Source organism: Musa acuminata, chromosome BXJ1-6 (assembly GCF_036884655.1).
Source record: "Musa acuminata AAA Group cultivar baxijiao chromosome BXJ1-6, Cavendish_Baxijiao_AAA, whole genome shotgun sequence".
Lineage (NCBI taxonomy): Eukaryota > Viridiplantae > Streptophyta > Magnoliopsida > Zingiberales > Musaceae > Musa > Musa acuminata.
In genome coordinates this window covers 10,205,279-10,221,757 of record NC_088332.1, presented here as the reverse complement: position 1 = coordinate 10,221,757, position 16,479 = coordinate 10,205,279, and the positions used below count along the sequence as shown (strand labels likewise).

The window sequence follows — 16,479 nt, the reverse complement described above, 5'->3', positions numbered from 1 at the left end:
ACTTAAATATTATATGAGATTGAGACGGGAAACTTCTCTTAACATCAATCTTGATGTAGAAGTAACCTTCAAAATTTGATGCTTTTCATCTCGAAATTACTTGGGATCCTCTTATGCATTCGAGTTTGAATCACATCTTAAAGATTATAAGTTTTCAAAACAAAAAAAAAAAATATATATATATATATATATATATAATCATTGACTTGGGCTGGACGTAATATATATTTTCAACAGTATATGATGTAGTTTTGAATTAAATTCGCGTATGTACTTCCACCAATATGATATAAATGAAGAAAATTACGGAAGAAGAGCAACTGTAGGGAGAGTAGCACAAGATGGGAAGTGAATAGTGGTGGGGACGAAGGTGGCGTGGCAATGTGTGTGGTATATAATATGAGTCCGTCGCTTTCACGTGAACATTTGAAAGTTAGGTGAGAGCAACTCAGCAACCGAGGAAGGCTTATTTGCCACCGTGTCACACGAAAATGAGGGGGCCGCGTGGGCCTATTTCGGCTCGGATCGAACCGGGCGACCTGAGACGTCTGATTGTTTCGAATCGGTTCCCAAGTCGAACCGAAGCGTGGTCGGTCTCGTTCATTAATTGACCCCAAAAAATAACCAGTGATCTAATCTAATTCACATTAATCTTCTACTTGTGTATATTTTACCTTCATCCCTAACGATCGAACATTAACTTGGGATCATGAATTGGTGGGAATACGCAACACACGTCGAGTTTCATTTATTAGTTAGGCAATCATCGAGACCTGCAAGAAGACCACATCAAACATGTCGACACACGTAGACTTCCGCTACAACCCTACCACCACTCGGCAAACCAGGAGACCCGTCGAAGAAGAGGATCCTATTCTTCTCTGTGCAAGGAGAACCATCCCTACTTCTTCCCCTTCCTCTTCTCGACCACGAAGAAGAAGGCGAGGGCGACGACGGAGAAGGCGGAGAAGCACGCCGCGGCTATGTCCAGCGACGCGTGCCGGCCCGTGATCCCCGCGATGTCGAACAGGTTGGTGGTCTTCTTGGGGTCGGTACTCTGCCCGTAGGCTACCTCCGTGTCGGAGGCGTCCAGCACGTAGGCCCGCACGAAGAAGGTCGCCGTGGGGATGTTGCGCTCCACGGTGTACGTGACGGTGCCGGTGGCAGCGTAGGGGCGGGTGGCCATCTTGAACTGGCACGTCTTGTCCTTCTTGAGGTGGTCATCCGTCTTGCGCCACCCGCGGTCGGTCTGGCTCACCGGAGCATAGCACAGGGTCACCTTCACCTTCTTGTATCCCGAGTCGGTCCCCGCCGGCAGGCTCTGGTTTAGCGCCCAAGTCACCGTGATCTCATCGACGCCGGCGTGCAACACTGCACGAACCACACAAACAATACAATCCCTCTTATCTATGTATTGGAAGATCCACGATGCTTAAAGACAAAGCACAAACCTTGGCCTGGACTCGGGGATGCTGTGACTCTGAGAGTCTGCGGAAGGGAGGAGAACAGCACCGCGGCGGAAGGCCCGATATAACATAGGAGGACGAGGAGGGCTGCGGCTTGATTCGAGAGCAAAGCAGCCATGGTGTTTGTCTCTTGCTGGAGGAGGAGATGGAGGTCTTGTTTGCCCGATGGAGGGAGCGGTCTTCTTAAATAGTCTTCCTGAGCCAGTGTCCAAAGGGAAGCCAAAGGGTATCTCTCATCTCTGTTCTTTAGTCCAACGCAGAGGGACACTTCGGATCGTAGCGTGGACTTACGAGGCCTTCTTGCATATTTTTCTTGCACGAGCTTGTCGTCTCGCTTTCCCCTTCTTCTCTATGTGTCTCTATGTGGGGGCTCTTCATGGGGCCCAAAGGATGTCGGACTGGCTCCGTTCTTTCGTCCAAGAACAGAGACCGGGGATCTTGTGGGCATGCTGGCCTTCGGTATTGGCCAAAGGGTAAATGCGAGGAGCACAGTTGACTTCGCACCTTCAGGCCATGGCCGCGTTGACTTGCAGCCACTGTGCGTGTTATTTTATGCTGAAACAAATGATTCGTGGTCCGTTCTTTGACATTTTCCACACGAATCGGAGATGTTTGACGGAGGGGACCTCAAACTACCTCTTGGCGGAGATGTAGAGTTGCCAGCATGAGAGATTACAGGGTTCGAGCAGCCAAACAAAGCATCGATCTTCCTGAAACTATCATTGTCCGTGAACTCCAGATGCACAGAAGCTGTGTCTTGGACAACATCACTGTGGTGTTGCAGAGTTGCAGTAGATGCAGAAGATTCCACCGTGGTGTGGTGCCCTGTCTTGGGCACGAAGGTGGAGAAGACCCTGCAAAGATCCTTGGTGGTCCCATGGTTCATCAATCCTGAGGTCCTACAGTAATGGAGCTAGCAAGAAGATAACATCGAAGCACAGAAAACAAGGTGCTATCTGTGTCAGTCCTTTCCCTGTGCATAGACGAGACATTCTCATATGCGGTTGCCATGGGAACGTAGAAGACATGGCAGTTGACATGAAAGGAAGACGATTCTTGCATTTATGATCATATATTTGATGTAACAAAAATTATTGGGCAAATTTTTTTTATTTTATAAAATATGAGATTGTTCGTATTCCCAATCCTATTGATCATCTTCCTTGTGCCCGTAGCCTCCATCACATTACGGGTCGCTCGTCTCTATCTCATTTACATGTCTTGTTGCTTTATCTTTTATCCTCATTCTCTATACCCCTTGTCTTTGATAGCATTAGCGAAATATTTGTAGAGCTAAGACGTTTCGATGAGATCTGATTACTTTAATAATCTATATTAAATTACTTCTTAAGAGTAACAATAGAGATGAATTAAAAATTAGATGGCTCAAAGTCGGGAGGTTAGGGTTATGGTTACTATCAATGTCGGTGATGATGGTGATGTTAAAGGTGACAATAAATTTGTGTGAGCTTTTGTCTGAGGTTAAAAGTATGAAAAATCTAAAAATAAAACTATAAGTGTTGATAATACGGAGACGAATCATAATTTAAAGAGGAGTAATGAGGGGGTGACGACTGAATGAGTAGTCGATGCTTGGGATAGTCAAGATTTCATGATGACAATAGTAAAACTTACATGAAAGGCCCTTATGATCAAAGGTGATCTATGCAAAAGGGAGAAGGTAATGGGGGCGAAAACAATAGGCGACAGGTTGATCGTTAGCAATAATTTTATATTTTAAAAAAGTAAAAAGTGTTCTAATAAATTATGAATTTTTTTGGAGAAATTTGCACAAAAAAAGTATCTGTTCGAACCAAGAAAATTAAAGATACTGAATTCCAGTCGCTGGTCTTTGTAAGCTTACATAAGCATGACGTCGTCCAACAACGATGTGAACCGCCTTTCCCTGCCTATTAATAGTGATGTGTGTGTGCTTTTCTTGTCTACACACGGTTGGCCACCTCTATCGTTATTGGAAGAGGCATGGGGTCCTTCAACATCACAGCAATCGAGTGGACGGGTACGGAAGCAAAGGTGCGGAAGATTAACACCTTTTCCATCTCATCGTCACAAATCTGAGTCGGGGGGAGGGTTGACGGTAGCGTACCCATGGCATTACGCGTGTGTCCATCGTACCCCGAGACGCCATCCAAGAAAGGACACGGAGCGTTCTCCGTGGCTGTACCCTGTTTGGGAGGAGACAGCGTATCGGAACTCACAGTGGACACGGAGGTTCGGGCTAGTGGAAGTGGGTAGGGCCCACAGAAGCGCACGAAAGGGAGCAGCCATTGCCGACGTCCCGTTGAACTACCTAACCTTTGGTCAAAGAGTCAGCCGTTCCAACCACCGAAGACGGCTTTCCCCCTGTTGCTTCCTTCCGCCGTACCAACCCGTCCCTTTCCTCCGTCTCCCTCTTCTTCTTCACCTTCCCTTATGCTGCACAACGCACGATAACAATAATATGAATCCATCGAACCTTTCTTCTTCCCCTTCGTTTGCTGTTGTTTATGCTTGTATTTGGGGACAGCACAGACAGCTGCCAATTTTTACTCCATTGTTGAATCCTTCTTCTTCTCTCTCTCTCTCTCTTGTGCTCTGTCTCTCTGATCTTAGTTAACGATGGCTTTCTTCCTGCCCCACTTGAGATAGGACGACCAAGAAGAGGTAAATCATACAAAATGGACGGCGAGGATCATCCCTCCTCCTCCGGTACGCCGCGCAAGTTCCTCCTCCGGTCCGCCACTTGGACGGCCCGCTCAAATTCCAATTCCAACCCTAACCCTAACCCTAACCCTAATCCAAATTCTAATCGGCCCCCCAAACCTGGCCGCCTCGCCCTCCCCCCTCCCCCGCCCCTCGCCGCCTGGCCCCGCCCCGCTTCTGACGACTCCGGCCACTGGCCCGCCACGCCCTCCACCGCCGCTGCCCCGGCCGCGGACGATGGCGACGGCGACATCTCCCGCGTGGACGACCACGTCTACCTGGGCGGCGACGCGGCGGCCCGCGATCGCGCTGCTCTTCGTCGCAACGGCATTACCCACGTGCTCAACTGCGCCGGCGGCGCCTGCCCCGACCACTTCCGCGGCGAGCTGGCATACCGTACCCTGTGGCTCCGCGACTCCCCCGCCGAGGACCTCGCCTCCGTCCTCTACGACGCCTTCGACTTCCTCGAGCGCGCCCGCGTCGCCCCACGCGGCCGCGCGCTCGTCCACTGCCGTCGCGGCGCCTCCCGCTCCGCTGCCCTCGTCGTCGCCTACATCATGTGGCGCCGGGCGCTCCCTTTCGACGACGCCCTCCGCACCGTCCGCGCTGTGCGCCCCTCGGTGGATCCCAACCTCGGCTTCGCCGCCCAACTCCTCCGCTGTCAGCGCCGTGTCCACGCCCTCCCTCCGACACCCGGCTCGGCAGCCCTCCGCGCGTATCGCTTGGCCCCCCAGTCACCTTACGACCCCCTCTACCTCGTCCCTAAATCCGTCGACCTCAGCGCCACCTCCGGCACGGGATTCCTCGATTCTCGGGGCGCGTTCGTTGTCCATGTGCCCACCGCCATCTACGTCTGGCTCGGCCGCGACAGCTGTCCCGCCATGGCTGCCGCTGCCGCAACTGCCGCGCTCCAGGTCGTTCGCTACGAGCGCGCCGAGGGCCCTATCACCACCGTCCACGAGGGTTCCGAGCCTGCAGTCTTCTGGGCCGCCCTCACCGACGAGCCCCCATCCCCCGCCCCAGAAGGGCTTCTTGGGAACAGGACAGTGGAGCTATATGATCTCGACTACGACATCTTCCGCAGAGCCGCAGCGAGAGCCAGAGTGGCGCCGCCTCTCCCACTGCCGTGGGCAGGTGCCGGGAGAAGGCCCCCGGTGAAGGAGAATGGTTGGGGTCGCCTGAGGCGCAAGTTTGCAGAGAAGGGCTGGAAGGAGATCATAAAGGGGGTGGTGGAGAGCAGGAGTTTTAACGACGACGAACCGCATGCAACGGATACAATTCGGTCCCCCGGGTCATTCTCGGTCGAATCAAGCGCCACACCATCATCCTCGTCGGCGGACTCTGCTTCGATTCTGTCCACCTTCTCGCCAAACTCGTCATCGTCCTCAGATTGGTGCAATTTATCACCACCAAGGTCAGAATTGCATAGGATGCCACAAACTGAGCTGAATTCAGAGTTGGAACCTATGGATTCTGGAAACGTGAAGGGAAAGGATTTGAGATCATTAGCTGAACGTAGGAGTAGCGATGCTCCTTCTTTGGTTCTATTACCATCAGCTGGTGATGCCGATGAAAGACCCTCTCCAACAGATTTTGTAAGGGACTGGTGTCCATCTCCTCCTTTTATTTCTGAAGTGGAAGACGATCAAGAAACTTTTGATCTAGAGCGACGACTCTCATTGGGTGCTTCTGATCAGGGTGACGCTGCAGAAGATGAAGCTTCTTGTGCCGATGACCATAACCAAGCAATTCACCCCGTTCTTTTCCGGTGGCCAGATATGGAGAAAGTGGAAGATGTTCATCCTGGACTCCTTGACACCGAATCAGTGTTCTTATTGTTGGCATCGGAATCAAAATCAGGTTCAAGAAAGCCAAGGACAAAAAAAATCTATGTGTGGCTAGGAAGAAATAGTGGGAAGGATATTAGCGGAGTCAAGGAAGAACATGAGCTTATGTATTTGGATAGGGTTAGCACAGAATTCTTCAATCACATGGGTATTCCGGTGGACACTCCTGTACAGGTACGTAATACTTTTGTCAACCTATTTGTGCTTTTTCCTTGATGTATATGCTGATTTGTAATACTATTCTGATTGCAAATCTGGTCTTATTCATAAATTCTTTTTGGGAAATATCTGTCTTCCATGTTTTCAGAGAATTTGTTATTGATGAAATCTGTCGTTATTTTTTTATATGAGAATGTTTGTTATGCAAATAATATAGGATCTTACATGTGAACAAGGTGCACTGTCCTTGGAGATTCCATCTCATAATGCCCATCCTACTTATTTTTAACTAGGATTATTGAGGCATTTATCTGTTAGGCTAGTTTACTTGCTACAGAACAAACCAAAATACTTGTTTACGATCGATTGGGAGAAGAAGATTATATCATTAAACAAGCTAGAATCCAGCCTAGTACTTGTATTTAAATTCAAGGAGAGAGAAACATAACATTGCAATATTCTTCTAGATCCTAAACTTGTACCTTTTCGAATTCCATTTACACTTATTCTATCGACCAGGTATATTTTATTGACTCATAAAGTTGAGAATAGGAAGTTGTCTAGAAACTGTAACTTCTTATACTGGCAGTTCAATGGCGGAAAATAGTTCATGTAGCTAATCCCAAATAGTTGGGACGTTATGAAGGAACAAACTGTTAGAACTTAGCAATGTCATTTTGGTGTATATACAAGTAGCATAGGTTAGATGCTGATGCAAGCTGCAACTGCCTGTTGGCTATTGAGTTCATAGTATATTCATATGCATTGTTAACTTTCTCTGTAGGAGAAGTTGCATGGATTCTCTCATGAAAGGTGAAGAATCATACCTTAAAATTTCTGTTACATGTCCGTAGGAAATCATGTATTTCAAAAGCTCATAACTTGTCTGGTTATGTATGACAAAGCTGAAACCATAGGGTTCAGCTTTTACCTGGATTTGTCAACGCACCAGGATTGGTTATTTTTTAGAAAATATTTGAAGAATTCTTTGGGAATAAATTGCCAAAGTAGTTTGCTTAGAGTTTGCATCTACTCTTCTTTTCTTCCTTCAACTTGTCCTTTTGCATCAATTTAGATATTGATTTAGTCAACTGTGTGGAAATTATATTAGATTCCTTGAGTTCCAAAAGTCTCATAATTTTTGTTTCACATTTCAATAATAGATATATGCAATATTGCTTTTCTGAAACCTTCTGTAAGGCAAATAATTAACAAAATTTTCCATCGTAAATTCCAAATTCTCTTCATGTTGTGCCATCTTTCCCTACATTGTGGTCTACTTCAATCAATTCATGAACTTTATCCTTTCGATCTTGGTGCTGTCCATAGCTTGCCATTCGCCGCACACAGAACCATGCTCCTGTTTCTGTATTCATGTGGTTGGTCTAAATAATTATCATGGAGGGATATCTATTTTACTTCTTATTAAGTAGTGGGCTGATCTCTCCATTATCTTACTGGAATTAGCAGGATATGAAATAGAACCTAGTAAACAAATATCCATCTTAGGATGTGTTTGCTTCCCTTAATCGAACTCTCTCTCCTCCATCAAAGATTACTGTTTTTGAGAAAATGTGACAAACTATAAATCCTAACCATACAACATTTGCCATAAATTTAGAAGATTGTCTGACATAACCCACTTTCCTCTACTATCCTCCTTCAGAACAAAATTCACATATTAACTTGACAAAGTGAGATGGCTATTTATGTCTGTCTGATTGATTTATGGCAGAGATAGTAGCTCGAGGGTCAATACATAGATAATTATGTAGTTCACAGTTTCCAATATGCAAAACATGGAAAAGGTGTTTAGGTGAAATTATAATTATTAAATGTTGTGACAATTCTGCTATTGTTGTTGTTGTTGTTGTTTTTTCTAATCTGTACATAAGGAGTATTACTGTGGGAAACCATGTTGGCTCATTCAATGAATTCTTAGTTTCTTGCTTTGCTGGCCCTAGTTGTGGTGACTTGTCTGTTTCTATGTAAAGTCTTCTCTAGAGTAAAATATGTGATCAATCAGTCTAATATGCCATATCTTTTAAGGTAAAATCATTTGCTTTTGTGTAGTTTGTTGATCAAAAGCTAAATATATTATTGTGTATCCAACAGATAATTAGAGAGGGCCAGGAGCCAGAGCAATTCCTGAATCACCTCTTCTCATTCCACCAAGCTACAGAACGCCATCCGAGCTGAAGACACACACTCAGAACAAGGAACGATGTGACGTTCCTTTGGACCACGGCCTATGCTCAAGCCCTGTTGGAGGACATGTACAGTGTTATGTGCTCACCCAATGTCACACTAAGTACATGGGCATAAGATCCTCAGCCGTCACCCAAGGTGTGAATGGAGCTCAAGGCACAAAACCTTCAAGTAAAAGATCGATCTCCTGTTTTTTACTTGAGAATATAATCATGGTGGCAGGTTATTTCAAGAGATTTTACAGAAGCTTGCCAAACTACAGTGATCCTTTGCTGTAACTCTACCGCTGCGCTCGTCACTCATCCAAGCATATCAGGTGAAATCCCCGTACCTCCTCTGGCTTGTACATAACACTTGAATAGGCATAATTTGTGTTTTTCTTTTCCTTTTTTGTCTATCGAAGGTGTTTGATGAGTAATAACAACATCACACGCCTTTGCCTGAAAGCTTAATGGTCACCTATCACGCGTCTTTCCAAGATTTTGGAAGGACGGAATGTGTGGGACAGCAAACTGGATCACAAAATAGAAAAGAGTAATCAAATAAACGAGAAGAGACTTGAATCGTTCTGTTGGTGATGGTTATCCATGAATCCTCCACATTGCTTATGTGGAAGAGGTCCTATCTAAAGAAGGTATGAGCTGGCCAAATCCGACTATATCACTTGAGAATAATGTCGGAGCACCGGATTTGACAGTTGTCGAACATCTGACCAGGAAAAAACTAGATTGCATTGGGTCGATGCCCCCAGGTCTTGCGCTTCGTCGCTGCTGACGAGGCAACCTTATCCACCAGGTCATGTTCTAAATTTATATCCTCAAAATGGGAACAAATCCCTGCGTTCTTTTGCCTCTTATTTTGGCCAACCACTTTAATGGCAGCTATATTCAGATTCATGCCATCCATCTGGACCATCTCATCCTTCCTCTTCTCTCTTTATAAACACCCTTTTGACCAATCCCATCTCTCTCTCTCCTTCCCTCGTAAAAGCTCAGCTTGATAGGAAGTAACAAGAAGAGCTCTGTTGGTTGTTGCAGAGATGATTGCTTCTCCTGCTAATGCTGATGGCTTCCGGCGATGGCACGAGGCCGGAAACGATGATCACATCCCTCCCGCTGACGTTCGCATCGTCACGTCCGATGGGCAAAGCATCGCCGCGCATTCGAGCCTTCTGGTATTGCCTTCTCTCCGATGATACTGCCTACTCTCTCCGCGTGTGATTGTTCTCTCCCTCATCGTTATGAATGCATCCGTATAGGGTTCGGCTTCGCCGGTGTTGGAGCGGTTGTTATATCGTCCGCGTAAAACCTGGAACTCCGACAGGATCATCCACATCCTCGGCGTGCCACATGATGCAGTGCTTGCCTTCGTTCGCTTCCTTCACTCTTCTTCGAGGTAAATTACTGGAACTTGGTCTCGCATTAGTCCGGATCTTGGCTCGAGCGCTGATGGATTGATGGTGGGTAGAACGGTGCTGACTTCAAGAGAGGCAGAGGAGGCGATGGGGAGGCACGGCGTGGCTCTGCTGGCGCTGTCGCACGCGTACCGGGTTCCGTGGTTGAAGCGGGGGTGTGAGGCCGCCGCCGCCGCCAGGGTGAGCGCCGAGAACGTGATGGACGTGTTGAAACTGGCGAGGATGTGCGATGCGTTGTGGCTGCGTCAGCGGTGCATGAGGCAGGTGGCGAAGGACTTTGCGGCGGTGCAGCAGACGGAGGGGTGGCGATTCGTTCAGAAGCATGACCCCGCACTCGAGCTCGAGATCCTCCAGTTCTTGGAGGAAGCCGACCAGGTTCGTGACCTGCACATGGACGCATGTAATCCTATCGGAAAGGCATTGCCCAGGAAACGTCTTGGACTCTATGCAGTTTCCGGCGAAGGATTAGTTCGAGTACTCATTCCCGATCCCGCATGAACATGCAGAGAAAGAAGCGATGGAGAAGAGAACGAGCGAACCAGGAGATGTACCAGATATTAGGCGAGGCAATGGATTGCCTGCAACACACATTCGCCGGCGGCTGCGCGGACGAGGCCTCGAGCGGGAAGAAGTCCCCGTGCAAGAGTCCTCTCACGTGCCAGAGACTGCAACACCTCCTCCGCCACTACGCCACCTGCGACAAGAAGTTGGTCCCAAAGTGCTGCCCACATTGCACGAGAATGAGGCGGCTCTGCCGCCTCCACTCCTCCCTCTGCGATCAAACTGCATCCTGCAAAGTCCCTCTCTGCAAGTACGAACTCTCTCTCTCTCTCTCTCGTTTCATGGTCGCCGGAAGTTTTCAGCTCAACAAAGTTCGCCATTCCTCGTGACTCCTGCAGGCAGTTCAAATTGAAGGCGGAGAGAGATCAGGGAGAGGAGAAGACATGGGGACTCCTAGTCAAGAAGGTGACAACTGCAAGAACCATGGCATCTTTGGCCAACAGGGAGAGGTCGGAACTCATGCAGAGGTCGTGGACAAGATACAGAGGCGCAAGATGACTTGGCCAACTAGTTTAAGCACAATGCCTTATTCTTTCTTTCATAGTTGTACACAACATTTGCTCCAATTATAATTGTCGTAGACAATATCGAACGCTTGATTCCGCAGTAATGTATCGCTGTAGCCTCTGAAGACCCATTCTTTCTCCATCATTGCTTCTTCCGAAGCATCAAAAGATCAATTTTGAATAACAGTGCAACCTAATTCAGGGAAAGAAGATAAAAAACGGTTTTTTTAGGGTAGAAGAACGTACAAAGACGAGAAGACAACCCCTTGACGTCTGACATGACCTCCGGCGGAGCCCCTGGTCCTTGCAATTGATGGCCATAAGGGAGGGAGTGCGCCAGACGCCGGCTCTTAGAATCGAGCGCATCCAACCCGAGGTGGGTTGGAATTCGTTCCCCTTCCGGTCTTCCCTTGCGTCTCGTCGCCTGCTTCGGCACGGGGTGGTTAGGGTTTGCGGGCACACCTCCACCAGAGCCGTCCGTCCGTCCCACTTCTCGTCCCAACGTCATACTGATACTGCACTTCCAAACAAGCGAGCTCCGACGGGTTCGACCCGCGTCCAGTGGTCAAACCTACCCTCCGACGTGGGACCCACAAAGGCCCTGTCCGAACCCATCAGGCGAGCGGCATGAGTGGGCGCCGGCCCACGGAGTGGAGCTCACATGACGACCTGCGTCACGATCCAGTTGGCCTCTTATGATTGGCCGGAAGCTTTACAGATCGAGCAGCAAGGAAAGGTGAGCGCTCGGGCTTCCAGCATCGGGTAGATGAAGCCGTTAAAAGGAAATGAAAAGCCCTTCGGGGAGAGCAGAGGGTTCTGCGGGGGTTTTAGGCAGAAGAGACGTGAGCATTGGGCGAGAGAGACGATACCAAAAGGTTAGGGTTCCGACGGCCTTTACGAAGAAGCAAAAGCAAGGAAAAGCGAAGATTTGGGAAGGAGGAGGGCAAAAGATGGCTGGTGTCAAGAAGAATAGTGAGATCCGGAAGGACAGCGCAAGGCAGTGCTCTCCCGGGAAAAAGCTCTCCTTCTCCTCCTCTTCTTCTTTTCCTTCTTGTTCCGACCCGTCTTCTTTCTTTAAGATCATGCTCGGTAATTTCAGAGACTTCTTGGTATGCCTTCTATTCTCTTATTTTGTGGCATTTTTTTTTCTTGTTCATACCTTTTATATCCTCATAGAGAATGTGCCATATCTCTGTTTGTCAAGTTTTTGGGATCAAGACCTCGCTTCTCTATAGTTGTGAGTTCTTGTGTTGTTTCTTCGGTTTATGGTACGCTTCTTTCAAGTGCTGTCTTTGCTTGGATTTAGTCATGGTAACTGGCAAGAGGATATTATATTGTGGGCAGCCTGTAACAGGTCTATTTTTAACCAGTAGATGATAATATATTTCATTAGGGAAACATCTAAGGATGTTTGCTTTCGATGCATTATTCTTCCTTTTTCACATGCAATACTTTTTGGGTACTATTATCTAATATCTTTTCTTAAACAATTGTATGTAGCTCATACCACCAAGATTCGCTGATAGATTAGTTGGCTTAGTCAATCAGAATGTATGTCTTGAAGATCTTCATGGAAGCTCTTCTAGTGTTAAAATATCTATGGTTGATGGTTCATTGGCTTTTAAAGGAGGATGGCGTGATTTTGTGTTGGATCATTCCATTGATGTTGGGGAGTTTTTGGTGTTCAAGCATGTCAGTAAATCATTGTTTTTTGTTCAAATGTTTGGAATCGATGCTTGTGAAAGGGTACAATTTGGCGAAAGAAACAGCAAACAATTATGCACAAAGAAGACTATTAAGGCAGATTTATCTCTTGAAAGGTCTCAGCTGCATAAAAGGCTCAAAACCTTTGAAGCATCGAAAGATGAATATTGTCCTGCTAAGAAAGATCTGCAGAAGATACATGATTCTTCTGTTAGAATTGTAGAAGGTGAATGTGTTGTTAAAGTTGTGGTAGAACCTGGTGGTGAACCTGAAAAAGCTCCTCAACATCACCATGATCCTGGAAGTCCACAGATTGCAGAGGTCAAGGACCTAACTGGACCACTGGTCAACATGATCAGTCGACAAGTTGTAGAGGAACCCCAAAAAGAAGCTTCTGTTGAACAATTCAAAACTTGTGTTGGAGTTTCTGTTGAACGAGCCAAAACTGGGATTCATTTGGACAATATGTCGACATTCCCATTGGTTGAAAGAAACTTATTGGATCATGAAGATAGCCATGGCAAATCCCAAACTGCACCTACAGTTGCTTTCAGAAGTTCTGGGACCAACAAACGGAGTATTTGCTGTTTGGGCTCCCCACTGCCACTAAATGCAAATGAGAATTTTCTAGCAGGAGAACAGGAAGAAAACATAATCCAGAAGATAGGTTTGAACGGACACCAGACTCCTGGAGTTATGGGTGCAAACACGGTTGCATCTGAGGAGGTTGCTTGCAAATTTCTTCTCACAGAGGAAGGCATATGCCACATTGTCAATGAAGATCAGAAGAACGGATGCGGTGCAGTTTCAGTAACCCCTGTTAGTTTAACTGCCACTGAAATTGGTACTTGCATAAGCTGCAATTACAGTGACACCATGTCTAAAGATGCCTTCTCTCATCTCGAAAGTGTTTGTGAAAATGGTCATGTGCCAGGCAATGGTATGCATGCATGCAGCAAGACTATGCATGCATGTGAAGATAGTGGTAAGTACCAATAGGCCAAAAGGGATTTGATTTCTTCATCATAGATTTTCAAAATTATCATAGGTGTTTCCGATGTTATTTTTGTGTGTCATCCTCATTGTCTCTTCCATATTTTCTACAGAGAATGAAAGAAAAATACTTTGCTTGTAGGAAATACCCCCGGCTTTTTATCCAGAAAAGAATTGTCTTCATCGGTTGGAAGTGTCGGACGTATACTACGGAATGTGCTTGGTACAAACACTGCTGTGGGAAATAAATTCCAATCTGGTGATTGTTATCCGGACTTCTCTTTTCTTTTTCTGTATTCAAACTTTCATATATGTCCAATGACAACAGTAATAGTTGAGTTGAAAATGTCTGATAGTGCCTGATACCGTTCCAGTAGAGGACAAGGAGGAGAATGCTTTCTGCTTGAGAAGCCAAAATCTTAAAGCCGTTAAGATCGAAAACATGGATTTAGATAACCTGTCTTCGGCAACTCTTTTCTGCTTCAGCTTAACCTTATCATCCAACACTAGGTGCTTGCTCGTGAGTATTTCTCGTAACATCCTTAGCAAGCTTCACATTTATAGACAACTCACTGACATTTGGCTTAAGATGTGCATGATATTTGCTGGTGTAAATTTGAGCAGCAATTTAGATGAATGAGTTTGTCCATCGGACTAGATTAGCTCAGTTTTAGTATAACATATGCAGATTTAAGTATTGTTGCGTAACATTAAAATATGAAAAATAAAAATCAGGTTTTAGTATAATCATCATTCGATCGAATTACAAATACTAACTAAAAGTTAAATCGATCAACAAATAATGTCATGTTGAGCATCTTTGCAATCAGCCACTATAAGACAATTTCAAGTCCTTTGTTGCTTTATCATGCAGTTGATTATGATGGTAGCATCTCACCCATTCATATTTTAGCACGTCTGACATTGAATTTTGGTATTGCATCAGATTTACTGACTTGAGTTTGGCAAAATTCTTTTTTCATGCAATTTTGGATTCGTGACCTAAATGGTGATCAGCTTGTTGTCCTTGTGTTTTGGCACTGTTGGATTCCATCTGCCTTTTGTTTTGCCCATGAAAAACATGTCTCCTTGACACCTGTATCAAGGCAGGACCTGGATTCTGTGATTTTGAAACATTCTTTAATTTGATAACGTGTTTATCAAATTGGTGTGAATTTATTTCTTGAAATGAGTCGATTTACCAGTTGTGTGATGAATGTTATTATTCAAAATTCTGTTATTGACAGATCTTGCCTCTGTACTTCATATGAGGTTTCATTTTTCTTCTAGATCTTGTCATAAAAAATGGTCGTCATAAAATTGGGTGAGAATTTGCTCTTAAATTTTTTTAAATAGTTGGCAGTGACTATCTACCGCTACAGAGTTTACCGATCATATTTGTTTCAAGTAAAAAAGAGCCTGAGTTAAATTAATAAATTGACAAAAATTGCACATGATGTATTCTAGATGAGTTGCTGAAACATCTCTACTTGCCTATGTAGGCTGACTGCAGCTAGTTTTTTCTTAATTCCCTCAAGCAATCCATAGACCCTACATTAGCGGAAGCTTTGGATGACCCATTTTTCGATAACAATGGCAAAAATGTTACGACTCTTATACTGTATTTGCTTTTTACATACTCCATTTATATAACCTTCTTGATTGCTGTCTGTCTTGCTGAAAGATCACTTTTGCTGGCCACATCTTTCCTCTGGATGAAGTACTCTCTGTTAGGCTTTTTATGAAACCTTAGTCTTATTTATTCTCTTGCAATTAAGATAAAGGTTCTTTGGTTGGCTAGCATACATTACGATGTTATTTTCCCTCCAGAAATTACTATCAAGGATTGATCAATAAGTTTGTGGACACGGAATTAGTAAAATAGGAAAAATGATCAATGATGATAAGCAGGATTAATACGAGGATTGATAAATGTTTGAAGGCAAAATTGCGTAAAGAGGACCAAAAGACATCATAGTAGGATTGGTTTGCTCGTTACACTTTTTAATGAATGAGATGCTGTTGTTAGTGTTAGTCTTTAAATAATTGAAACATAATGTGCCCTTGTGTTTCTCATCTTGAACACTTGCAGGAGTTGCCCCAAAAGTTGCCAGTTAACAATGGCAAGAAAAGACAAAAAGTGATAATTCTCCTGGATCCATCCCACAGATCATGGCCTGTCATGTACCATGAGAGCACCTGGTTTATAGGCTTCACAAGTGGGTGGAATGAATTTGCAACAGTAAACAGCCTTCAGCGGGGAAGTCTGTGCGAGTTCTTTGTGGTAGCTGGCAAGTTTGAGCCTACGTTTCAAGTTCAGATGAGTCAACATTAGATATCAAGAAGTTCAAGTAAATTCTAGTACTTGCATACATGACCCCATATGTGTCCTGAACATATGGGTTGTTTATACTAGCATTTTGGTCATAGTATTTGTTAAGTGTCTTATGTTCACTCCTGTTTTGCTTACTCAATGGGTATTTTGAAAATGGATTACACCACCCAGCACAAAATGCAACATTTCTGGCACACTCAAACGAAATTACCAACCAAATATATTTGGTTATGTTTTGATATTTTCATCCGCCTGATTCTTGCAAACTAAACAGAATGATGATCTGTGTATTTATCTGCAATCTTTCTGGAAAATCTTTCCAATGAGCAATATGAACCAACCATTGTGAATCCATAAAACTCTAGTTTATGGAGAATCACCCAAGTTCTGTGGGAATATATATATAGGCCTTGAGATGTGGTGAACTTGCATTTGGTGTGTCTGATTTAGTCCCTGATTGAAAGTGGATGGATGAAGTTAAACTAACATACTATCTCACACTGACTGTAGAGTTTTGTCTCTCAGGTTCTGCTATCTAAATGAATGGTGACAACTGGTGATGACAGATAAGGAGGATCCAATT

The 16,479-nt window shown here is 45.2% G+C and overlaps 4 protein-coding genes across 8 annotated transcripts; 3 read left to right on the top strand and 1 right to left on the bottom strand.

Moving 5' to 3' along the window:
• Positions 1-714: 714 nt before the first annotated feature.
• Positions 715-1,640, bottom strand: LOC135676177 (high-affinity nitrate transporter-activating protein 2.1-like). The gene is made up of 2 exons (XM_065187062.1): positions 1,452-1,640; positions 715-1,371 (listed from the first exon to the last, which is right to left on the bottom strand). The coding sequence occupies exons 1-2, from the start codon at positions 1,582-1,584 to the stop codon at positions 902-904; spliced, it is 603 nt and encodes a 200-aa protein (XP_065043134.1). The 5' UTR covers positions 1,585-1,640; the 3' UTR covers positions 715-901.
• Positions 1,641-3,821: 2,181 nt separating this feature from the next.
• LOC135676175 (protein-tyrosine-phosphatase MKP1-like) lies at positions 3,822-9,018 on the top strand. 3 transcript variants are annotated; one of them, XM_065187057.1, is made up of 4 exons: positions 3,822-6,190; positions 8,291-8,521; positions 8,606-8,699; positions 8,787-9,018. In XM_065187057.1, exons 1-2 carry the CDS (start codon positions 4,145-4,147, stop codon positions 8,372-8,374), a joined length of 2,130 nt encoding a protein of 709 aa, XP_065043129.1. In that variant the 5' UTR covers positions 3,822-4,144; the 3' UTR covers positions 8,375-8,521; positions 8,606-8,699; positions 8,787-9,018. The 3 variants fall into 3 exon arrangements, with proteins under 3 accessions (XP_065043129.1, XP_065043130.1, XP_065043128.1); XM_065187058.1 differs by having other exon boundaries at positions 8,291-8,554; positions 8,646-8,699; XM_065187056.1 differs by having other exon boundaries at positions 8,291-8,699.
• A 48-nt stretch (positions 9,019-9,066) lies between these two features.
• Positions 9,067-11,004, top strand: LOC103987612 (BTB/POZ and TAZ domain-containing protein 2). Its single transcript, XM_018827940.2, has 6 exons — positions 9,067-9,178; positions 9,421-9,557; positions 9,642-9,778; positions 9,851-10,172; positions 10,304-10,608; positions 10,697-11,004. The coding sequence occupies exons 2-6, from the start codon at positions 9,423-9,425 to the stop codon at positions 10,854-10,856; spliced, it is 1,059 nt and encodes a 352-aa protein (XP_018683485.2). The 5' UTR covers positions 9,067-9,178; positions 9,421-9,422; the 3' UTR covers positions 10,857-11,004.
• A 145-nt stretch (positions 11,005-11,149) lies between these two features.
• On the top strand, positions 11,150-16,137 carry LOC135676176 (B3 domain-containing protein Os02g0598200-like). 3 transcript variants are annotated; one of them, XM_065187061.1, is made up of 5 exons: positions 11,150-11,973; positions 12,365-13,553; positions 13,704-13,820; positions 13,939-14,081; positions 15,654-16,137. In XM_065187061.1, the coding sequence occupies exons 1-5, from the start codon at positions 11,650-11,652 to the stop codon at positions 15,894-15,896; spliced, it is 2,016 nt and encodes a 671-aa protein (XP_065043133.1). In that variant the 5' UTR covers positions 11,150-11,649; the 3' UTR covers positions 15,897-16,137. The 3 variants fall into 3 exon arrangements, with proteins under 3 accessions (XP_065043133.1, XP_065043132.1, XP_065043131.1); XM_065187060.1 differs by having other exon boundaries at positions 13,936-14,081; XM_065187059.1 differs by having other exon boundaries at positions 13,918-14,081.
• Positions 16,138-16,479: the final 342 nt, after the last annotated feature.

Coding starts and splice junctions, on each gene's coding strand:
- LOC135676177 (XM_065187062.1), bottom strand. CDS start 1,584: ATGGCTGCTTTGCTCTCGAATCAAGCCGCAGCCCTCCTCGTCCTCCTA. Junction 1,372..1,451: donor ATCCCCGAGTCCAGGCCAAG/GTTTGTGCTTTG, acceptor TGGTTCGTGCAG/TGTTGCACGCCGGCGTCGAT.
- LOC135676175 (XM_065187057.1), top strand. CDS start 4,145: ATGGACGGCGAGGATCATCCCTCCTCCTCCGGTACGCCGCGCAAGTTC. Junction 6,191..8,290: donor CGGTGGACACTCCTGTACAG/GTACGTAATACT, acceptor TGTATCCAACAG/ATAATTAGAGAGGGCCAGGA.
- LOC103987612 (XM_018827940.2), top strand. CDS start 9,423: ATGATTGCTTCTCCTGCTAATGCTGATGGCTTCCGGCGATGGCACGAG. Junction 9,779..9,850: donor TTCCTTCACTCTTCTTCGAG/GTAAATTACTGG, acceptor GATGGTGGGTAG/AACGGTGCTGACTTCAAGAG. Junction 10,609..10,696: donor TGCAAAGTCCCTCTCTGCAA/GTACGAACTCTC, acceptor TGACTCCTGCAG/GCAGTTCAAATTGAAGGCGG.
- LOC135676176 (XM_065187059.1), top strand. CDS start 11,650: ATGAAAAGCCCTTCGGGGAGAGCAGAGGGTTCTGCGGGGGTTTTAGGC. Junction 13,821..13,917: donor GGGAAATAAATTCCAATCTG/GTGATTGTTATC, acceptor AATGTCTGATAG/TGCCTGATACCGTTCCAGTA. Junction 14,082..15,653: donor CCAACACTAGGTGCTTGCTC/GTGAGTATTTCT, acceptor GAACACTTGCAG/GAGTTGCCCCAAAAGTTGCC.